The sequence below is a fragment of the Schistocerca nitens genome, chromosome 1 (genome assembly GCF_023898315.1).
Source record: "Schistocerca nitens isolate TAMUIC-IGC-003100 chromosome 1, iqSchNite1.1, whole genome shotgun sequence".
NCBI classification, from domain to species: Eukaryota; Metazoa; Arthropoda; class Insecta; order Orthoptera; family Acrididae; genus Schistocerca; species Schistocerca nitens.
In genome coordinates, this window is record NC_064614.1 from 1,159,476,125 (window position 1) to 1,159,501,392 (window position 25,268).

Genomic DNA, 25,268 nt, shown 5'->3' on the forward strand with positions numbered 1-25,268 from the left:
TCAGTCTGGAACCGCGCGACCGCTACGGTCTCAGGTTCGAATCCTGCCTCGGTCGTGTATGTGTGTGATGTCCTTAGGTTATTTAGGTTTAAGTAGTTCTAAGTTCTAGGGGACTGATGACCTCAGATGTTAAGTCCCATAGTGCTGAGAGCCATTTGAACCTTTCCTTTCCCTTCCGCCTGAGTGTTACCCGCTCACGCCTTCTCTCTCTCTCTCTCTCTCTCTCTCTCTCTCTCTCTCTCTGTGTGTGTGTGTGTGTGTGTGTGTGTGTGTGTGTGTGTGGATGAGAGGGAGAGGCAGAGAGAGAGAGGCAGAGAGAGACAGAAAGTTAGGGATGGGAAAGAATTTGTGAAGAATTGGGTGAAAGCAGCAACATTTACGGACAGTCTCGCTACGGATTATAGGCATTTTCTGAGCCGCTCTAGCAACCAGTCCGCCTAATTGGGACCTCGAAATAAAAAGCTATTTGATTTCCCGTGCCGTCCATGTGTCAGCGCTCGGTGCGTCGCTTACAGCGGCGTCCGATACAGCGGCCTGCGTGCTCCAGCTAGCTCGGATGGGCGATCGAGCCAGACTCTGGCGGTAATGTGATTAAAAAACGGATTAAAGCGGATACAAATGTTGTTTTTTCCTATCCACGCGGGCGCGGAATCAATCAGAGAGCGCTGACAGCAGCGACGCCGGTGGTCGGCCCGGCCACTGCCCCAGCGTGGGTGGCAGCGGGGAAGGGGGGGTGGTGCGGGGGTGGAGGTGGCGGGGGTGTGGGCGCCACCGGAACGCGGCCGCGGGCCGTCGCCACGCGTCGGCGATTTCCGGTTGTCTGCGAGCGCGCCGCGCCGCCCCCGCCGGCTCTGCCGATCGGCCGTTCGCTCTTCAAAGCGCGCTCCTTTCACTCGTCCAAATTGCGAAAACCTTTTACACCAATTGTAGCCCGCAGCTTTAACGTTTGCCAAGATACTGCCCTGGTGACAGACACGTGTCTGTATCATCTATCTCTGGGCGCTACAGTGCTGGGGAAAACAAACCGCCTTTCCCTTCCTATCTCGCTGCACCTATTTCATAAAACGGGAGAAATTAAATCACGCTTTCAGTTTTCTGTGCAGTTCCCCATGTAACACGGAAACACAAGAGAATGCAGCGATACTTACTGTTTTACATCTCTGCATTTATGTACCACTGATTTGTACCATATTGAGTATCTTAGGAGCAATAGTATATGTTTTAGCCAGTGACAGTGTAGATTAACTGGAATAAAACATTGTACATCTTCATCCATACTTCGTAAGCTGGCTGACAGTTTGTGCCGGATGTTACCCTTGATACCCCTATCTGATTCCCCTTCCACTTTCCATTCGCGAATGACGCGTGGCAAGAATGATAATCTGTAAATTTTCGTATTCGCTCTAATGCTAATGGTCATGCAGTGAAGTGTGTGTGACAGAGAATGTAATAGCTTTCTGATTCTTCCTGGAACGGACTCTTCTGGAATTTTTAAACCTCTCCTTGATAGACAACGCCTCTCTTGTAGCGTCTGCCGCTCTATTTTGTTGGACATCTCCGTAAAGCTATCGCGCAGACTAAACGACCCGTGGCGAATCACACCTTTGTTCGTTAGATCTCTTCTATTAATTCCTCCTGGTAACGATCCCAGACTGACGAACAATAGTCAAGAATCAGTCGAATAAATGATTTTTAACCTCCTTCTATCATGGATGGATTACGTTTCCTTAATATTCTTCCTATCAATCTCAGTCTGGCATCTGTTTATCCTACCATTTCTTTTTCGCGGTTCTTCCGATTGACTACTCCTAGACATTTATTCCGTCTAACACTTTTTACTGGTTACAGAGATACAGCCAGTTACAGAGACGTTTTTACTAATGTCTGACATTATCGGGAACAACCAAACCAATCTTTACATAATTTTGTTATTTTTTAAAAAGTTTTTTTACCAAAATATTTAAATACCTAGACCGCATTTATATAAGACAACTGAAGCACGATGAGTTGCTAGTTTCGATTTTAAGTAACAACCATTCTCAGATTTTGTCGCATTGATGGGGGTTGAACACAAAGTGGATCTACTAGTAACTATCATCATGATGTGACATTCATTTGTGTATAAAGCAGCAAGAATAAGAAATTTGATGTTAACAGAAACAACGAAACTGAGCCACACTCGTACGAGGCGCAGAATGAACAAACTCGTTGTATCAGTAAGAATCACATGTCATTAACGTGCAATTGTACGAAAAGCAATATCAAGCTTTAGCACAAAAACTGAAATCTTAGTCAACCGTAAAATATAAAGTTGCCGTAGTTACATCGCAAAATTCATCGACTATGAAGTAAAACGTTTGTATATCCAGCCGGACTACCTTGACTATCCCCATTCAGTATAAACAAGTCAACCCTTCTCAGTCAGTGTGCTGTCACACAAACGGTTTTTGGGCTGAAGCTTTCATTCAGCCGCAAGTTAATGTTATTTTTACTAATACCCCCTGACGAAGTTTTCTTGTTACTGTTACTACCAAATTTCTTATTCCTGTTGCTTTCTATACAAATGCGTGTCACTGCATGGTGATTATTATTTGTACGTCCAGTTTGTGTTCAACCCGCATTTAATATGGCATGATCTAAAGTTGGTTCTTACTTGAAATCGAAACTAGCTAGCCACCATAATTCAACTGTATTATGTAAATGCGAGCTACGCATTAAAAGATACTTGTAAAACAAAAATTTTAATAAGTTTTATTCCTTATCCGTGTTGATACTCCCAGTATTATGATTTTATTCAACGATATTTACTTTTATTTTTAATTTCTTTAGAAGTTTGTGGTAAGATCCTATGGGACCAAACTGCTGAGGTCTTCAGTCCCTCGGCTTACACACTACTTAATCTAACTTCAACTAAATTACATTAAGTACAACACACAGACCCATGCCCGAGGGAGGACTCGAACCTCCGCCGGGAGGGGGGGGGGGGGGGGGGGAGCCACGCGAATAGTGGCAAGGCGCCCTAGGCCGTACGGCTACCCCTCACGGTTTATTTTGAAGCTGAGGCCCGTAAAACTGTGTTTGATTTTACATAGTCGTATATTTTGATTACGATGGTGACTTGTTGGCCCGTTCCTTTGCATCATTTTAGCGTTACGGGCGTATTTACAAATGCTGAGTTGGCCGATATGTCATTTATGCTGCTTGTAGATAATACAGACGACGGTTTGCTTACCTTAGAGCAGCAGATTAAAGAATGTTTACTCGTGTTTTCACTAAAATGAGTGAGATTGGTCCAGTGGTCAGCAGTCATATATTTCATGTGAACGTGAAAATCCATAAAATGTGCAAGAAGAACACATCATCATTCAGTTGGTAGAACGCAGTGATACAACAAACAAACCCACAACTTATACACTTATCTGTGTTCTGAATTCAAGAATATGGTGGACGTTACGTATGCACAGCGTCTGCCGTTATAAATTACGTATGTTTGGACACCTTCGAGAAGAAGATAGAGGTAGAAGAGGGGAATTGGATCCCGTTGACAGCGTTACCTGACGAAGTTTTGTTTGGCATGACAGACAATCAGTGCATTAAACCTATTGTGTTACCTCATTGTCTTACAGGGAGCTGTTATCTAGACTTCCTTGAAAACAGGAGTTCAGCAGCATGAGAAACAGGGAGCTGATATCTAGACTTCCTTGAAAACAAGAGTTCAGCAGCATGAGAAACTTTTGGCTTCCAGCACGACGGGCTCCCTCCAAACTCAAGTCGTGAAGTGACACATCGTGTCAGCTTGTTCCTTGTAAGATGGACCGACAGAAATCGTCACGTTCTTTGGCCAACAAGAACTCCAGGTATTACAGCTTTAGATTTTTGTCTTTGGGAATGGATGAAAACGAAAAAGTATATGCAAGGGACGAACTGGTTGTTCGGATTATGTATGGTGCTGTCTTCATAAAAAAAAAGACCAAGAGGGCCCCAGAAGAGCTGCTCGTGACGTTGTCAAGGTATTTCGATGGTGCATGGGAGTCGGAGGTGGAGTCTGTGAAAATCAACTTTTAATTTAATCACTTGCCTTTGCTTATCTCCTTCAAAAGGTGTTTTTTCACGTTACATTCTAACAGCTGTATCTCTGTACCCTATAATAATCGGACACATGTAACATAAATGTGCAATAGGTAATGTCAATCAACAGCTCCGCCATTACACCAGCGATGCGAGTGAAGCAGCAAGATTATGAAATTGCTGTGATATACATAGTCAACTACAAAGAAGAAAACCAGCAGAAGACATCACTGATTTCGATTTCTAGCCATACACTGCCCCCTCCTTCCCCCAAATGCCACACCAGCAGCTACAGTAAAAAACAATGGACAAAGTGTTCTAGATTAATCTAGTTTAAGACTGTTTATTTTTAAGTAACATTTCACTATGTATGTATGTATGTATAAACGCCTGAAGATGAACAAAACATGTTCGAAACGCGTTGCATTATGTTATATTAAGCATAAAATAAAGTGACTGGTAGCAGAAACTTGAAATAAATAATTATCCCTCACAGTCACGGTTCACAAACATAGCCATTATGGCTGAAAATAATAAAATGTTTCATTCAAATTGATCTATCCTACGACATTCTAAAATATTTACTATTGCCGCTGATACATGCAGTAAAAAGCCATCTTAGCTCTTTGCTTCTTTTCTAAGCAGAAAAGTGTGCTATCGGCTGCCATCCGATCGGCCGCACTTCAAAATACGCGCGATGCCAATCTCGCCGCCGCGTTTCCTACAGCCGCCACCGCGTCGTAAGGGCGCTGCCATGAACGCTTGCGTCACTGCAAGTGATACGTAAGCCTCCCCTATCCTGAGCTCCAGCGGCGGGTCTACGTTAAACTCAAACATCGGCGCACAGAGCCTCATTTTGCATGTTTACCGTTTCATACATTTACAAACTTTCGTAGCGGTCGGGGCTGGTCATCTACGGAATAAATTGTATTTGAATGAAACGTAAATCTTTGCATCTGTATATATTTCAGCCTTCAGATCTACTGTCAGCAAACAAAGTTCTGTATTAATTTTACTATTCAAGATTAGATGTAGAATTAAATCTCAGTTCTCCATCCACGAACCGCGTCTATTCTTCGCTCCTGTTAAGATTAGTATGGAACAGCGTCTCCTGCTAGGTATGAGGGCCTGGTTAGAGATTTCACCCTTCTGCAGCGTTTCTGATGAGTAATGTTTCATCACCCGCAATATAGTCCGTAATTGGCTCCCCCTGAGACTCATCTCTGCTGACAAGAACCGCTGGCTATGAAGACAAAATTTCTCCATAGACAACGAGCAGCAGACAGTGCAGGTAACTGGCCGAAAGGACGAGGATATCAGAAAGTTGATACAACACTATGACGAAACTCGAAGTTGGAGCGACGACTATGTAGAGAAGTAGGTGGAAGGTGTACTTAACTGTTGCAAATAAAACGTTTCTGGTTTTCACAATGGTTTCCATTTCACGACCGATCGGAACATACTTTCTGGACAACCCACGTATTTAGTTTTTATATGCCTGTAGAAATGAGACGCTTGAAGTAGTAAATGAGTTTTGCTATTTGGGGAGCAAAATAACTCATGATGGTCGAAGTAGAGAGGATACAAACTGTAGACTGGCAATGGCTAGGAAAGCGTTTCCGGAAGAGAAATTTGTTAACATAAAGTATAGATTTAAGTGTCAGGAGGTCGTTTCTGAAAGTATTTGTATGGAGTGTAGCCATGTATGGAAGTGAAACGTGGACGATAAATAGTTTAGACAAGAAGAGAATGGAAGCTTTCTAAATACGGTGCTACAGAAGAATGCTGAAGATTAGATGGGTAGATCACATAACTAATGAGGAAGTATTGAATAGAATTTTGGAGAAGAGAAATTTGAGGCACGACTAGAAGAAGGGATCGCTTGGTAGGACATGTTCTGAGACATCAAGGGATCACCAATTTGGTACTGGAGGGCAGCATGGAGGGTAAGAATCGTAGGGGGAGACCAAGAGATGAATACTCTACACAGATTCAGAAGGATGTAGGTTGCAGTAGGTATTGGGAGATAAAGAAGCTTGCACAGGATAGAGTAGCATGGAGAGCTGCATCAAACCAGTGTCAGGACTGAAGACCACAACAAGAACAATGCCTGTAGTAGCATAAAACAAATTTTAATCTTATCAAACTTAGGATTGTCCTACGGTTTTAATTACACATCGTTGCAGCCAGTCAACATCAAAATGTAAATGTATACAGTATCTCACCGAAACTATTTAAATGTGACAATTTTGTTGCGGTTTTACTTTCGTGTGCCAGAACCATAACGCCCTGTTAGTTTACTTTATTTCTCCTTTTTATTTGATTGACAGTCTCTAGGGACGGGTCTTTGCATGTGTTCTCAACCGTTACTCAATCCATTTTAACTCATTTTTCACACTGAAACCTTTCTTAACTTTTTCGTCTCTCCCTACACATTGCTTTGCTGCTGTCAAACTTTCCATTCAAGCACTTTGAATATATCCTCCTTGCTTCCTTTTTACAAGGCATCACTCACTTTCGTGCAGCAATGTCCTATAAATGTTTAAAAGTGTTCCTTCAGATGTTTTATTTTTAAAACTTTGTTGTTTGCTCCACACATTAATTTGAACCAGTTTCCTTCGTTCTACGGTCCCTAATCACAGTTATAAGCGTAATAAGAAAATTTCTCTTATATACTTATGTTTTATTTCCTATTAACACTTTTTAGTCATTTTGTGATTAGCTGGAATATCGCGGTATTTGCAGAATTTCATGATGTCAGTACTTTCATCTCAAACGTTTTTACGCACAGTTTAAATTCGTTAATGGCGCATATAACTTGACTGAGGACAACGTGGTGTCTGAGAATCTCTCTCGCAAAATTACTCGCCTCGCACTCCCGTAGAGCGGCCAGTAAACGTCGCGTTAAGGAAACGGAAATTCTGATTTACGACGGAGGTGGCCGGCGTTTCTTTCCCGAGGCGCTGCTCTTAAAACGCCGCTAATTAAAATTCAGCCTTGCTCGCGACGTGGCACAAAAACTGCTCCGGTGTCTAGCCACGGGACAGGAAGGTATCGCTGCTCCCGTCCGAGGGAGCTGAGCAGCGGCGGGCACGTTTAAATTCCTGGCCCCTAATTGAAACAAAGCCGCCGAGCAGCACTGAGCGAAACACTAATCCACGGCTCGAGGAGCCCGCTGTGCCTTTTGCCCTCCCACCCTCCCCCTGAGCGCGTCTTTGAACCTCATCAGGGAAGAAGTAGCTCGGGAGAAAAGGAAGACGCCAGTCGGAGGCTGGACTAAAGATATTCATCATCCCTCGCGGAGAAAAGAAAGTACCTCAGAAGTTAATGAAAAACTTTTCAAGACTTATTTATAAGTGAATAAAAGAGAATGAGAGGGATAGGGAGAGGAAGAGCGCAAAGAGAGGAAGAAAGAGAGAGAGAGAGAGAGAGAGAAAGAGAGAGAAAGAGAGAGAAAGGGGGGAAGAGGGTTGAAGCACGGAAAGAGTCTCCCAGCTAATTCCGAAGCAAGCTGCCCGAAGATGAGTAGCGGTAGAGGACGGAGCTGAGAAATGCTGAAAGATAATGCCGAATGAGTTACACGTCACAAGATGGCCAGGTGAGTATTAAAATGTGGGGAGCAGTTCTTATAACAGAGAGCTGATGGAAGAGCGTTGCAAACTGTTCCACACTAAGCTCGAATGGTAGCAAAAGTGTCTAATAATGTGCATAGGAACTCACGCAGTATCGTCTTTCCATCCTGTTCGTTCTCCGTCACTTTATCTTTGTCGTTAGAAAATGTAAAACTGTATCCAATATTACAATATCCCATATCAGCAGCAAGGTAATATTAAATTCCGGATGTGTTGCACATCGCAAAGACAGGCTGGACGGCAGTGAAGGAGGTGTACTTATAATCGTAAAAAAATATAATAATATCTGGTAAGGTTAATACTGCCTGGTGACATTGGTACAGATTCGTAATTCGTAAAACTTGAGTGAAGATAGGTCTTAAAGGTGGATCAAACGTGGTTATCGGATGCTTTTATCGTCTCCACTGCCCCACAAGTAGAACATTGCACGGAAAAAATTCAGTAGATTGCACCTAAACTTCCAGATAATTTTATAGTATTAGAGGAAATTTTTCAACTATAGGGAAGCTATAGGGAAAGATGGGTGTTACACCATTCGTAAAAGAACCAGTAGTGAATGGGTTTGGAAGACCAAGAACAAAGTGTTAGTAATAGAAAGAGTATTACACAAGGATGCAGTGTATCGTCATTATCGTTCCATTTATACATCGAAGAAGCATTGAAGGAAATAAAAGAAAGGCTCAAGGGAGGGATTAAAATTCAAGGTGAAGAGATTCGCTGGTGACGCTGCTATCCGCAACGAAAGTGAAGAATAATTAAGTTGTGTACTAAGTTCCGCGTAGTCAGCGCGTACACAACTTTCCCACTAGAGCGCGCCCCCGCTAAGCACAACAGCGCAGGCGCAGCGCTCGTCCGTCTCCGCACTACGAGATGGCGCTGTCTTAGAGACGGACCAAATTCTGCTTCCGCCGATCCGCGTATTAATATGTCTCACAGCCAATGAGATTGCTACTAACGTAGAACCTTTTCTCCTCGCGGATCACACTCGCGCAGTGATACCTGAACGCGCGAGGTCTTATAACGAGTGTACAGACCTCCGATTAGTCAGTCTGCATTTGTCTGCACCAGTCTGCATCAGTCTGTAGTCTAGTTTCAGTCTGCACCTAATAAGATTATCATATTCCTGTACATAGCCATGAAGAGAAATGTATAGACACTTTGTCAAGTATCAGAGATATGTGAGAATAAGATTAACGTACCAAGACCAAAGGAACTTCAGATTGTCAATTGTAAACAGCATCCAGAATCAAGTTAAGTAATTTCTATGATTTTTATTATTTTAATAAATGTGTGTGAAAATTAATCAAGTTCTGTTTAAAGTTGGTCACTGTCAATCTGCTACTCTAAGCGTGCACGTGGCATTTCTATCGTCTGACCTAACGGCACAAGATAAACACAGACTGAGAGTAAACAGAAGAAAGGGGAAGCTTATTAGTTGGCAGAAATGATAATAACAAGAAACTTAACATGAAAACCAGTGGTCACGACGTAGACGAAGTTAAGGAATTCTGCTAAGTACGCAGCAAAGCAATTCATGGTAGACGGAGCAAGGACGACATAAAAAAGCCGAATAACACTGGTAATAAGGGCATTCCTGGCCAAGGACTTAAACAAGTAAAAAACATAGGCCTTATTTTGAGGAAGAAATTTCTGAGAATATACGTTTGGAGCACAGGATTGTATGGTAGTGAAACACGGACTGTGAGAAAACTGAAACACAAGACAATCGAAGTGTTTCAGTTGTGGTGCCATAGAAGAATGTTGAAAATCACATTGCCAGATAATTAGGGAGCAGTTTGTTTTTAATGCGACAACATCATTCTAGTGCAAGGGCATGCGCTTGGTTTTCACGAATTAGCTTTGTGTACAACTATAAGCTGATGAAGCACGGAAACGCGTTTAACCAGGACAGTGATTAAAGTTTAATTGTGAATAGTGTGAACACTACTGGGACACAAAACGACACAATATTGGCTGGTGTTAAGTGAAAATTTGTATTAAATTGAAAATTACAAAATAAAGTTGTTTCATCTCACTTGTAAACTAGCTCGGAATTACAAGAAATGCAAATCAGAGGAAAGCTCAACTCGAAAGCAATACAAAAAGCGTTAAAACGTTCGTTGCTGACCGAATGCAACGTCCAAAAGGAAATGAAAAGAACGGGGCAAAGCTATAACGAAGGTAGCCCTTCGAAAATACAGCTTCCGGTTGTCTGTTCTGTTCTGTCTAAATACTGTATTAAAGATATTAATAATTAAATTACGTATTAATACGAAACGCTTCTTATGATATTATCCCGTAGTTTTCACAAAAATCTTCGGCGCGGACCCGAATTGCCAGCACAACGTTTTTTCCTTACACGCCACAAAAAAGGCAAAAATTCGTGAACTCTTATTTTCATCAATTAAATAAATTGTTGAATCCTTCGAAAATCATGATGTAGACGTAGAAATATCACTGTGGACGAACTGTTTCTGGAACTCGTTTGATCACCATTAAAATTGTATAGAATTCTCATGTATGTCGTGAAACAGCAAAACTATATGCGCCAGAAAATATTTTTCTGCCCTTAATTTTGGGGCGGAAGTGGACTGAAATAATTTACGAAATATGGGTCCCTTTTGGGTTTTTCAAGCTCGGAAACGATTCTGTTTTCGGTGAAGATTATTTATGAAAAGAGAGTGGATAAAATTTTCCATAAAATATGTCTCAGTGGTTTGCTTTCTTCTGACCAACCCCCTTGGCGTCTAGTGAATATTGAGGATAGCACGATTTCGAAGCTGAGATGGGAACCATCACGACCTCCCCCCTCCCCTTCCCCCTCCCTCAGCACTGCCCACACCCACCACGCGTCCGGGCACGATTCACAGCCGTGTTTGGGATTTTCGCTGCCCGTGTACTGGGTGTTTGTGTTTCCTCCTCCTCATCATCATCATCATTCGTGACAGTGGATCGATTGGACTGTGTAAAAAAAATTGGGGCGTAAAAAGTGGGACTTTGTACGGGCGCTGATGACCGCGTAGTTGAGCGCCCCACAAACCAACCATCATCACCCAGCCCGCGTGCTGCAACCACAGTGGGCAAAGATTTTCAGATAGCTGTGGTAGCTACGTTTTCTTTAATTAATCGAAGTGCAATTCATGATTAATATGCTGTTTGATGATTACCCTGACAAGATGAGCACCAGCAGCAACGAGAGCGAGAAGGTCCCAGGAACACAGCTCTGCAGAAATAATCTTCTGTGAAACATTGGTAATCCGTGTCGCTCAGGTAAAATTCCTCTCTAATCCGAAGGTCAAGGACCGCTTGATACGAATATTAGTGGAAAAATTGGCCAAAGCAGTCATACTTTCCAAGTAGGCTGTGGAAGATCCTGATACTTTGACTATCAACACAGCACTAACTTTGGCCCACAGATATTCAACCGTCGTAGTTGCTTGGAAAGACGTGGACATTCTCGTCATTCTAACAGGCCTCAATAAATAATGTATTTTATTAATAAAACCAGGGAGAGGGGAAAACCGACAGCAGTTTTACTCCCTCATGGAACTGGCCACATTTCTGGAGAGAAATGCTGTTATTACATACAGTCAGGGCCTGCGACCCTATTTCTGCTGTAGACAATCAGGGTAAGGCGAGGTATAGAATAGCTCTGAGCACTATGGGACTTAACATCTTAGGTCATCAGTCCCCTAGGACTTAGAACTACTTAAACCTAACTAACCTAAGGACATCACACACATCCATGCCCGAGGCAGGATTCGAACCTGCGACCGTAGCAGTCCCGCGGTACCGGACTGCAGCGCCTAGAACCGCACGGCCACCGCGGCCGGCCGTAAGGCGAGATACATCACTACACTGAGGAACAAAACATACAGATATTTAACATAACATACAAATATTGCATTTGCACCCGTGGTCTAGGGGTGATTCATAATCAAAGACGTCTTTAGTACCGGGTTCGAATCCCACCGCTGCTTAATTTTTGATTAATAATCTGCGTTGGTGGCTGAAGACGTCCAGCATAAAAAGTCACCACTCATTTTCCAATGGCCTTGTCAACGACAGCGGAGAAGTGGATGGAGATTCAGGTCACACTCTTGTCCTAGGTGTGGGAAACTGTCCCTAAAGGAGGAAGAATCAGCAATGATCAAAGGCACGAGGACGCAGAAGGAAATGGAAACCACTGCATTAAAGACACGTAACGTGTATCCGGAGGACATGTTGCCAGTAACTGAAGAAGTATCATGATGATTGACAAAAGATTCCGGAACCTTCCCCATTTCGGATCTCCGTGAGGGGACTGCCAAGAGGGAGCTTACCATGAGAAAGAGATTCAATAATCAACGGAAGGATAACGTTCTATGGTTCGGAGGGTGGAATGTCAGGAGCTTGAACGTGGTAGGGAAACTAGAAAATCGGAAAAGGAAAATGCAAAGGCACAATCTAGATATAGTGGGGGTAAGTGAAGTGAAGTGGAGACAGCTATTTCTGGTCGATGAGTATATGGTCATATCAACAGCAGCAGAAAATGGTATAACGTGAATAGGATTCGTTATGAACAGAAAGTTAGGGCGGACAGCAAACCAACACCGACACCGATAGTTCAGGTATAGATGCCGACGTCGCAAGCTGAAGATAACATTAAGAGTGCAACGAGAATTCCACTTCTAAATGCTGAGAAGAGTGTGTATAACTGGAAAGAATACACTGAAAGCCTCTATGAGGGGGAACATATATCCGATGTGATAGAAGAAGAAACAGGAGTCGATTTAGAACAGATAGGGGATCCAGTGTTAGAATCAGAATTTAAAAGAGCTATGAAGGACTTAAGATCAAATAAGGCAGAACGGATAGATAACATTCCATCAGAATTTCTAAAATCACTTGGGGAAGTGGCAACAAAACGACTATTCAAGTTGGTGTGTAGAATGTATGAGTCTGGCGACATACTATACATACTATCTGACTTTCGGAAAAGTATCATCCACACAATTCCGAAGATATCAAGAGCTAACAGGTGGGAGAAATACCGTATAACCAGCTTAACAGCTCATGGATCCAAGTCGCTTACAAGAATAATATACAGAAGAATAGAAAAGAAAATTGAGGATGCGCTAAATAATGATCAGTTTGGCTTTAGGAAAAAATAAAGGCACGAGAGAGGCAATTCTGACGTTGCGGTTAATAATGGAAGCAAGACTAACAGAAAAATCAAGAGACGTTCATAGGATTTTTCGACCTGGAAAAACTGTTCCACACTGTGAAATGGTAGAAGATGTTCGAAATTCTGAGAAAAGTAGGGATAAGCTGAAGAGAGAGGAGAGTCATATACAATATGTACAACAGCCAAGAGGGAATAGTAAGAGTGGACGACCAAGAACGAAGTGCTCGTATTAAAAAGGGTGTGAGACAGGGATATAGACTTTCGCTCCTATTGTCCAATCTACACAATTATGAAGCAATGATGGAAATAAAAGTAAGGTTCAGGAAAGGAATTAAAATTCAAGGTGAAATGATATCAACGATACGATTCGCTGATGACATCCCTAGCCTGAGTGAAAGTGAAGAAGAATTACATGATCTTCTGAACGGAATGAACAGTCTAATGAGTACAGAGTACGGTTTGAGAGTAAATCGAAGAAAGACGAAGGTAATGATAAGTAGTAGAAATGAGAACAGCGAGAATCTTAACATCAAGCTTGGTTGCCACGAAGTAGATGAAGTTAAGGAGTTCTGCTACCTAGGCAGTAAAATAACCAATGACGGACGGAGAAAGGAGGAGTTCGAAAGCCGACTAGCAGTGGAGAAGTCTACTAATATCAAACATCGGCCTTAATTTGATGAAGAAAGTTCTGAGAATGTACGTCTGGAGTACAGCATTGTATGGCAGTGAAACATGCACTGTGGGAAAACCGGAACAGAAGAGAATCGAAGCATTTGAGATGTGGTGCTACAGACAAATGTTGAAAATTAGGTGGACTGATAAGGTAAGGAATGACGATGATCAGCGCAGAATCGGAGAGGAAAGTATATGTGAAAAACACTGATAAGGATATGGGACATGATGAAAAGACATCCGTTAAGACATGAGGGAATGACTTCCATGGTAATAGAGGGAGCTGTAGAGGGCAAAAACTGTAGAGGAAGACAGAGGTGGGAATATATCGAATAAATAATTGAGGACGTAGGTTGCAAGTGCTACTCTGAGATGAAGAGGTCAGCACAGGAGAGGAATTGCTGGCGGGCCGCATCAAACCAGTCAGTAGACTGATAGCAAAAAATAAAAATAAAATAAAAATATTTAAATATCTGAACACCACAGTGGAGTGTGGTAGAAGATGCGTTATCAGCTTGTACGGTGGTGTAAGCGGAGAGTCTCTGAACCACCTGAGATACAGAAACTACATCAAATCGGCATTCCGAACAACTGTCAACATCGCTTCTCTGCCATCGACAAATGATGATGCTTACCAGCGTATTCCCCGAGTGTACCACAAAGTATAGCAGTTAATGGGCAAAGGTCCCGAGTTTGCGTCTCGATCCGGCACACAGTTTTAATCTGTCAGTTTGAATGAAACATGTTGAAAATTTCTTTAAAATTATTGAATTAATAATATAATATTAGGAATAATAATAACAGGAAAATCAAAATTGAAGAAATCAAAAAAGAAGAACGCAAAATCGTGAGGAAAATTTTAGGAGGAAGACCCACACCAGAAGAACTCAACAGTAGAAGCATATTCGAACGTCGAGAACGATATGAGAAAAAGGCGCCTTAAATTCTACGGACATTTAGATAGACTCCCTGAAACAAGACTCACCAAGAAAATTCTAGAACACATCAAGACACTTAAAGTCTCGACACCCTGGATGGAAGGAGTCCGAAAAGACCTACAAGCAATTGGCACCACAAACACCACAGACAGATGCACCTTCCGAAAACACATAGACAATTGGGAAGTAAAGTCAGAAGCGCTAAAACAGCGGACCAAACAAGAATGGTCTGAGGAGAGAAAAGAGGCCCTCTCCAAGAGAATGAAGGAGTACTGGAAGGACAAGAAGAACAAGCCTTCAAAGTCATAAGCTTAACGATTTCCTTTTAGGGAAAATCCGCCAACAATAATAATAATAATAATATAATATTAGGATAATAACTGTTATTACCAAATGCCAAATAACTCACAGTTATTATGTCATTTTCATAAGTCATTAAAAAACCTTTCAATCGTACGAGTGATGAGAGTTTTCATATTGTCGTTTGAACGAACTTCATAGCATAATGAGGCGCCCGAAACAACGCTGACTTCAACATTCACTACGTGTCATACATCTGGCCTGTCGAGATACGTGACTCAGAGCTACTTTGTTGAAAATTTTATCTTCTCTAATTTCATAAATAGACAAATTTATCGAAAACTGCGTCGTTTCAGAGTTACGAAACTTGTCGTAGCTGTGTTGCGAAAGTAACTAATCTCCAAGCGCTAACGGATAGCACTGAGGCTCAAATCGTTATAGGCACTGAATGCTCGCCAAAGGCGGAGATAAGTTCAGCCGAAATTTTTACGTTTAATACAGTTGGTGGTGGCGTGTATGTTACTATTACTATTAGTTTATCTTGTAGCGAAACTGAAGCAAATAGTTCCTTTGTGTTAGTATTGCTACAGGTCGTTCTTGGCAAATGGAATAAAATAATAATTGCATCCTTTTACCGACCACCCAACTCTGTTGAAACAATTGCTGAAAGTTTCAAAGAAAACTTGAGTCTAATTTCAAACACGTACCCGACTCATTCAATTATAGTTGGTGGTGACTTTAACTTACCCTCCATACGTTAGCGAAAATGCTTGTTTTAATCCTGAAGTATTCACAAAACGTCGTCCGAAACTGTGCTAAACGCATTCTCTGAAAATTATCTCGAGCAGTTAGTTCATGAGCCCACTCGAATAGTAAAAGGTTGTGAAAACGTACTTGACCTCTTATCAACTCAGATAAAAATTCGCTTGACGCCTTCCTGAGAGAGAGTTTCCACTCTTTCCAAACTAACAATGCAAATGTAGACCAGATGTGGCTTGAATTGAAAGAAATACTTTCGACAGAAGCTGAGAGATTTATACCAAATAAACTAACAAACAACGGAGCTGATTTCTTTGGTACACAAAACGGGTCAGAACACTATTTCAGAAACAACGAAAAAGCATACCAAATTCGAACGCACGCAAAATCTCCAAGATCGGCGATCTTTTCCAGAAGCCCGAAATTTTGCGTAGACTTCAACGTGAGATGTTTGTAATATTTTCCACAGCGAAACTTCGCCTCAAAACCTAGCAGCAAATCCAAAGAGATTTTGGCGTATGTGAAGCGTGCTAAGCGCAGGACACAATAAATGCCTTCTCTGCACATAGCCCTGGAAATACTATCGACGACATTGCTGCTACAGAATTGTTACAAACACAGCCTTTCGAAATTACTTTGCCAAAAACGAAAAAATAAGTATTCAAGAATCCGAAACAAAAACAGCTGACAACATGAGTAACTTGGAAATAGATACCCTCGGAGTAGTAAAAGCAACTTCAATAAATAAAAGCAAGTCTTCCGATCCAGACTGTATACTAATTAGGTTGCTTTCAGTGTAGACTGTATACTAATTAGGTAGTTTTCAGAATATGCTGGTGTAACAGCTGCATACTTAACCCTGATATGTAACCGCTCCCTCGACTAAATATCCGTACCCAAAGACGACAAAGCTGCAAAGGTCATAAGCATATTCAAGGAAGGCAGTACAAGTAACCCACTAATTTACAAGCCCATATTATTAACTTCGATATGCAGCAGTATCATGGAACACATATTATGTTCGAACATTATGAATTTCCTCGAAGAGAACCTCTATGGACATCCAGTCAATACGGATCTAGAAAATGTCGACGGTCTTCAAAGGTTTTGAATCTCATTTTGTAACACTTAATGTGTATTAATGTCACATTTCAGTCTGTTTTATTTATTTTAACATCAGGAAGTTAGTTTTCACTCCCGTGAGGCCTCTAGCATACGAAAACGTTACTTGGCTGACAACGTAGTTTATCTTGAGGCATAACTTGTATACTTCGCGTGGTTTATTGTTGTATGCTAGCCTCTTTCACCATCTGCGTTATGCACTGTAGTTTTGGATCTCAAGATAATTCGTTAACCACGTTGAATCTGTTTTTCTATCTAAAACAGCGTCGTCAAAAAAGGTGATTTGCCATTATACTGGTGTGTTTGGCCAACGACGTCTTCCTTTAATTATGTTTCATCTTTACGCCCTCATTAATCGGAAAAAAATGTTTTTGTTTTCAGTTACCATGAGTGTAATAACCACTGTGTGTTCTGCATTTACTACAGAAGGTTTAGACTCAGCTGATGTACCACCTAAGTAATAAAATGGTGATTCTACGTTATGAACCGCAGCGAACAAGTATGTACTGCAAACAACAATGAAAAAAATATTAGAGAGGTCTGATAGCCACCATTTTTCAGCAGCATAGTTCACAAACGGCTAATATAATAGTTTGGAACTCTATCGGACATCAAATGTGACCTGAAATCCTATATATTTAGGGCAATGCGAACAACAGCAACTACAAGGAGGTTTTAGAGCCTTCACAAGATTCGATGATAACTATCATCCCCAGTGGAAGTGAGGAAGATTTAGAACACCTGGTGATGGAACAAACAGTCCAGTGATATCAGACTGTTGACTGACTGTTAACCAATGAAAGGCGAACGTAATTATCAGTAGAGAAACTATGTTAACGATAATTTAACAACCAAACCGGGAACCTCGTTGCAGAAGAAATGAAGACATAATGGTGCATCTGAAACGAATGATATAAGAGGATTGGACTGTTACTGCAAATAAGGCATTACAAGCAAAAAGAAGCCTACTAAAAATCAAAGATAGGCCTTAATTAAACGTAGAAATTTCTGAAAGTGTACCTAGGACCTGAAAAACAGTACTGAAAGGTGATACATGGAGTGTGAAAAAAAAAAAAAACGAAAAAATAGATACTTGAAGAATTTCGAAGTGTGCTGCGGAAGGACGTTAAAAATTTTGTGAACTCAGAAGACAGGTCTTACGCAGAATAGATGAGGAAGTCAGTGAAAAACGCTGAGTGGAAGAAGACGCATGATGCTAGGACATGTGTAAAGCCATCGGGGAATAACTTGTCGCATATTTAAAAAAATGCAACACCTGAATGGCAACAGTACAGCAGCCAGCACGAATAAGTTTTCTAGGTTGAACTCAGAGTACAACGGAGACGCTACAGAAAAGGCATTGGTCTGGGCGTTGGCCGAAAATGTTATGTAGGCTCACGATGTGTCACGTGAGCTCACGTGGAGGACCGCAAGGCATGGCAGTGCGTTGGCAGTGACCACGTATGGTCACACAGTACCCCTCAGGGCGGAGAGAGTTCAGAACAGACAGCGGTCAAGGAGGGACGTCTGTGTAGCTCAGTCCCGGGACTTGTAGTATTCGCTCTGCCTCTGCTCGCGCTCATACTTAGCGTACCTCCTTCCATAGGAGTAGTGCAGTCAGCAGTAGTGTAAGTCGTAATCCAATTCTTTCTCGGACGTGAAATTAGATGCTGTAGTTAATCAGGTCTTGTCTTTGTTTGATTATTTCGCGACCGAGTTCCAAAACTTTTTCAAACTTCCAGTTAGCCATCTCCACGTTAGCTGACTGGACAAGCCTTCTGCAGTCTCCAATGTGACTTGACGTACAGACCGCTCGCTGCACGAGACAAACTTCCATGTTACTTGAGGCAGCGATAGACATTTAAAACAGTAGGGGAAGACAGGGATTGGCATATTTTATAGAAATAGTTGAAGTGCTACTCTTAAATGAAGAAGTTGGCGCATTTCTTCGGGCATTTCATACTTCACATTTCAGGAACGTAATCCCAGGATGCTCGGCTATATATGTCGAGAAATATGCAAACCATCTTCCAAGAATGAATGCAGTGTCTTGCGGCGATAACATTGAATAAAGTTTTCTCGGGTTTCCAACTGCGTCAACTGCTTAAAACTACACGAGCTTTCGGCCAAGCACCCCTTGGCCATTGTCGAGTGGTATGACTTGACAATGGCCAAGGAGTGTTTGGCCAAAAGCTCGTGTAGTTTTAAGCAACTGACGTGGTTGGAAACCCGAGAACATTTTATTCCTCTTCCAAGAAGATTGTTTGGCACTGCCTACTCGGCCAGCCAGACCACTTAACTTCGTGTACATTGTTGTTCTCCACTTATTTGTTGCATTAAAAGGGAACAACCATGCTGCTGACCATTCAGCAACGTACGGTGGCTTGCGGAGTACCTATGTAGATGTAGATCGTTTTCTTCCTAGTGCGACGAATAAGTGGACGAACAGCGAACTCGTACATAAATGGCGCAGAGAGGTTTAAACACATCCAAACCCTCTCTAAATCTCTGCCGCAACGCTTAGAAGCTCTAGTTGCACGGAGTTCGATAGCATTCTTGAATTTCAAAGTTCAATTTCTTGTACAGTTCTTTAATCATATCATCTGCACATTTCAATACTAAAGAGTTTCTTTCAGTAAAATGCTTTAACAAAATGACATTCTACCTCTGACAAGCAGTTTGTTGGAACTTGGTATGTATTTAGGTGTCTGGGCTGTATTCATCGATATCTACAATTTTATTTAACAGTTCAACTTAGTCGTATGTTCTGAACTCTGCTATCTGTGTACAAAAGATAATCATTACGATGATCAACACACATAATAACAAACAGACTACAAAAGAATACGTAATCTTATTTTTAGGAGACAATAATTTACAACTTTTTAATATTTTTTCAAAAATCATGATTTGGTGCAACAGCTTTATGTCTCTACTTTATTAAAATACGTACTACCAGTTTCACAATCAAAACACTTTCCTCAAGCATTAAGAAGCGCATTAATCAATCGGTAAAGCAACAGAACTCCGCAAGCATTTGGAATGACAACTGATTGTAGCTGCTTAGCCAGTCATGATTTTTGTGAAACATAATATTCTAGAAACATTAAAAATTTCTCCCCAATGTGCGTATTGGGTCTGATAAACTGATCAAGAACGTATTACTAGCAACACAGATATACATAACCATGTGTTAAGTTCCGCTAGAACGACAAAATTGGATTACAGTACGTTAACACAAAGGAAAAAACTGTCATTAACGAGCATATGACAGGAAATAGACTTACCCTCATACGTAGTAACTGCGATCTCATGTACTCGGCACGGCTGGCGTGGTCCTGTCCCGACACGGGAAATGAACCCATGTACTGCAACAGAAAAGACGATGTTAATAACTTCACTTACGTGAAACCTGCGCGATCGTTTTAAGCAGATAAATTATATTACTCCATAGCTATTCAGAAGTCATCATTAGTAAACGACTCGTTTCGCTACGTGGTTCATGTAATAGTACCTTGGACATCTGATTCAAATTGCCTGATTCACACACATAGTAATGAAATGTATAAGTAGCTAAAATTGCAACCACTTAAAAAAGAAAGCTACAGTACATATGCATTACGAGTATGTTTCGAAGTAGACATTCAGAAATGTGTCTACTTGCCTGAGATATATATAATTTGATATCTCACCTAAATACACGTAACTGTGCTTTGAATACTCTTTGTAAACAGCACCGTAAGCACTTGTTGGATCATGAAGACATGTGTGACAGAAGAGTCCAAACTACACTCCTGGAAATGGAAAAAAGAACACATTGACACCGGTGTGTCAGACCCACCATACTTGCTCCGGACACTGCGAGAGGGCTGTACAAGCAATGATCACACGCACGGCACAGCGGACACTCCAGGAACCGCGGTGTTGGCCGTCGAATGGCGCTAGCTGTGCAGCATTTGTGCACCGCCGCCGTCAGTGTCAGCCAGTTTGCCGTGGCATACGGAGCTCCATCGCAGTCTTTAACACTGGTAGCATGCCGCGACAGCGTGGACGTGAACCGTATGTGCAGTTGACGGACTTTGAGCGAGGGCGTATAGTGGGCATGCGGGAGGCCGGGTGGACGTACCGTCGAATTGCTGAACACGTGGGGCGTGAGGTCTCCACAGTACATCGATGTTGTCGCCAGTGGTCGGCGGAAGGTGCACGTGCCCGTCGACCTGGGACCGGACCGCAGCGACGCACGGATGCACGCCCAGACCGTAGGATCCTACGCAGTGCCGTAGGGGACCGCACCGCCACTTCCCAGCAAATTAGGGACACTGTTGCTCCTGGGGTATCGGCGAGGACCATTCGCAACCGTCTCCATGAAGCTGGGCTACGGTCCCGCACACCGTTAGGCCGTCTTCCGCTCACGCCCCAACATCGTGCAGCCCGCCTCCAGTGGTGTCGCGACAGGCGTGAATGGAGGGACGAATGGAGACGTGTCGTCTTCAGCGATGAGAGTCGCTTCTGCCTTGGTGCCAATGATGGTCGTATGTGTGTTTGGCGCCGTGCAGGTGAGCGCCACAATCAGGACTGCATACGACCGAGGCACACAGGGACAACACCCGGCATCATGGTGTGGGGAGCGATCTCCTACACTGGCCGTACACCACTGGTGATCGTCGAGGGGACACTGAATAGTGCACGGTACATCCAAACCGTCATCGAACCCATCGTTCTACCATTCCTAGACCGGCAAGGGAACTTGCTGTTCCAACAGGACAATGCACGTCCGCATGTATCCCGTGCCACCCAACGTGCTCTAGAAGGTGTAAGTCAACTACCCTGGCCAGCAAGATCTCCGGATCTGTCCCCCATTGAGCATGTTTGGGACTGGATGAAGCGTCGTCTCACGCGGTCTGCACGTCCAGCACGAACGCTGGTCCAACTGAGGCGCCAGGTGGAAATGGCATGGCAAGCCGTTCCACAGGACTACATCCAGCATCTCTACGATCGTCTCCATGGGAGAATAGCAGCCTGCATTGCTGCGAAAGGTGGATATACACTGTACTAGTGCCGACATTGTGCATGCTCTGTTGCCTGTGTCTATGTGCCTGTGGTTCTGTCAGTGTGATCATGTGATGTATCTGACCCCAGGAATGTGTCAATAAAGTTTCCCCTTCCTGGGACAATGAATTCACGGTGTTATTTCAATTTCCAGGAGTGTACATACTCTGATGTGAGAAATCAAAATCCGTGGAGTTTTCAGTTCAAAACAAGCAGAGTGAGGTGTGGTTTACATTTTGATGACAAGTTAAATCGAAAATATCCTCCACAGCTCACTTCTCACATTTGCGCCTTGTGTCACTGCAAGTTTCAGAGAGGAAAAAATACTGAGAGATCAAACTTTGCTTCTTTTTAATCAGTAATGTCATATGTAATTGTATTCTAGAGTAATTTATTTTTTTAGATATTTTAAGTAAACAAAAGCGTTCCGTAGTAGTAATAATAATAATAAGTGGTGCAATGTGTCACATTAAGGAGTCAGGAATTTTATCAGCAAAGCAATACAAAGTCCTCAGCAGAAATTTCTTACACTAATAACAGAACACAAGGAATACTGAAGTGGATAATAAAAACGCCGGGAAAAATGAAACAGGGTACCATCATACTGATGCTAAAACTGGTCGTTTAGCCAACGATATATATGCCTGCCACTTAGAAAAGCAAAATTTAAAAGTAAACTGAAACAGTTCTATATTGGCGTATCTTACTACATATAAGAATTTATATCCAGAAATTTTAAGCTTGTTAACTGCAAAAGAATTATTTACTTCTGCTTTATAAACTATGCATTAATGACTAACATGTTACGTTGCCAGGAAACAGCACCACGCAGTCATATGTAAGACCAAATTAAGTTGTTAATGTGAACACTTGATCGTTGCACATCATTATCATACACGGTCCGCAGCTTGTTAGCGTTGCTGACTCTCAATCACTTGACCTCGGTTTCGATTCCCAGCCTCGTCCGCTCGGGGCTGTGTGTGGGTGTGTGTTGCCCTCATCATCATCGACACGCAAGTCGCCGAAGTGGCGTCACACGAAAAGACTTGCGCCATGCGACCAAAAAAATCCAGGCCAGTAATGCCATATGCATATTTCATATTATCATGCAGAGTGCAAGTGACTCATGCAACACGTAAAAACTAACCAACTGAGGAACATACTACCTTACAATGGATCAGTTTTTTCTTTGTTGACGGAGGAGCGTCGCTGGGCGAAACACCTGCTGGATGTGTTTATATAGTCAGTTGGGTAACAGCGTATACACCCATCGCTGATAGCTGGATGGCAACTTCAGTTGTCCTTCTTATTAATCTTTTACTAAGCAAAGTATCTGAATTAAGTGACAAGCGTTTACTGAAAGTAAGACCTCCACACGATCAAAGACTATTCATCATTCCACAAATACACTCCTGGAAATTGAAATAACACCGTGAATTCATTGTCCCAGGAAGGGGAAACTTTATTGACACATTCCTGGGGTCAGATACATCACATGATCACACTGACAGAACCACAGGCACATAGACACAGGCAACAGAGCATGCACAATGTCGGCACTAGTACAGTGTATATCCACCTTTCGCAGCAATGCAGGCTGCTATTCTCCCATGGAGACGATCGTAGAGATGCTGGATGTAGTCCTGTGGAACGGTTTGCCATGCCATTTCCACCTGGCGCCTCAGTTGGACCAGCGTTCGTGCTGGACGTGCAGACCGCGTGAGACGACGCTTCATCCAGTCCCAAACATGCTCAATGGGGGACAGATCCGGAGATCTTGCTGGCCAGGGTAGTTGACTTACACCTTCTAGAGCACGTTGGGTGGCACGGGATACATGCGGACGTGCATTGTCCTGTTGGAACAGCAAGTTCCCTTGCCGGTCTAGGAATGGTAGAACGATGGGTTCGATGACGGTTTGGATGTACCGTGCACTATTCAGTGTCCCCTCGACGATCACCAGTGGTGTACGGCCAGTGTAGGAGATCGCTCCCCACACCATGATGCCGGGTGTTGTCCCTGTGTGCCTCGGTCGTATGCAGTCCTGATTGTGGCGCTCACCTGCACGGCGCCAAACACACATACGACCATCATTGGCACCAAGGCAGAAGCGACTCTCATCGCTGAAGACGACACGTCTCCATTCGTCCCTCCATTCACGCCTGTCGCGACACCACTGGAGGCGGGCTGCACGATGTTGGGGCGTGAGCGGAAGACGGCCTAACGGTGTGCGGGACCGTAGCCCAGCTTCATGGAGACGGTTGCGAATGGTCCTCGCCGATACCCCAGGAGCAACAGTGTCCCTAATTTGCTGGGAAGTGGCGGTGCGGTCCCCTACGGCACTGCGTAGGATCCTACGGTCTTGGCGTGCATCCGTGCGTCGCTGCGGTCCGGTCCCAGGTCGACGGGCACGTGCACCTTCCGCCGACCACTGGCGACAACATCGATGTACTGTGGAGACCTCACGCCCCACGTGTTGAGCAATTCGGCGGTACGTCCACCCGGCCTCCCGCATGCCCACTATACGCCCTCGCTCAAAGTCCGTCAACTGCACATACGGTTCACGTCCACGCTGTCGCGGCATGCTACCAGTGTTAAAGACTGCGATGGAGCTCCGTATGCCACGGCAAACTGGCTGACACTGACGGCGGCGGTGCACAAATGCTGCGCAGCTAGCGCCATTCGACGGCCAACACTGCGGTTCCTGGTGTGTCCGCTGTGCCGTGCGTGTGATCATTGCTTGTACAGCCCTCTCGCAGTGTCCGGAGCAAGTATGGTGGGTCTGACACACCGGTGTCAATGTGTTCTTTTTTCCATTTCCAGGAGTATATGTGAAACGTCTGATACCTAGCAATTTGACAGTTCTCGTTGCCTTCAGTATTTCAATCACGCGTAGTTGTTACCCTCGACAGCTAGAAGTGTCTTCGCTTTCAGATGAGGTCTACTTGTAGTCTTCTTTCTGTGCCTTTCTTATTTCGTCTAGCGGCAGCTGCTGATTCTACACAGATATTGATGGTAAAACATTTCCATTAAATACTCTGTACGTAATGGGAAAGTGCAAGATGAATCATAGCTGAAATCTAACAATAATGAAATCTAACAATAATGAAATGACAGCTTCCATTGCAGTTAGTTTACTGACAAATGTGGGGCGAGTTCCAGCTTCATGGAAGGCCATTATCCACTGCAGAAGTATTGTTGATTTACTAATGCCAACCATCATAAGAGGTACATGTTTGCATTCGTCACTATAGTGTCGTCACAATGAGGTCATGGTGACCATTAGGTATGAACTGTCGTGATTAATTTGGTACGAGCTAAAACCGTTGATGTTTTCGTCTTTCATCATCTATGGTTTAGTGCGAATGTTGTAACTCTGAAGTTTCGATTAGCCAACGCCAACTTTACAAGGCCCAATATCTTTCAAATCATACATAAGGCGCAGTTTATTACAACATCGGTTGACAAGAAAAATATACTGAGCATACTGGGCAGCGCATTGGCACCTGGCGTGAGTGGACCTAGGCTTCTTTCACAGCATATATAGTGTGCATGTATCGTTA

The 25,268-nt window shown here is 43.1% G+C and overlaps 1 protein-coding gene across 1 annotated transcript in view; it reads right to left on the reverse strand.

The window, feature by feature from the left end:
• The window catches only part of LOC126232800 (EGFR adapter protein-like), a 439,734-nt gene extending 419,709 nt beyond the window's left edge, over positions 1 to 20,025 (reverse strand). Inside the window, exon 1 of the mRNA XM_049942821.1 lies at positions 19,946 to 20,025. Within this exon, the coding sequence (XP_049798778.1) occupies positions 19,946 to 20,023 (78 nt within the window). The 5' untranslated portion in view covers positions 20,024 to 20,025. The remainder of the gene's footprint in view (positions 1 to 19,945) is intronic.
• Between the last annotated feature and the right edge of the window lie 5,243 nt (positions 20,026 to 25,268).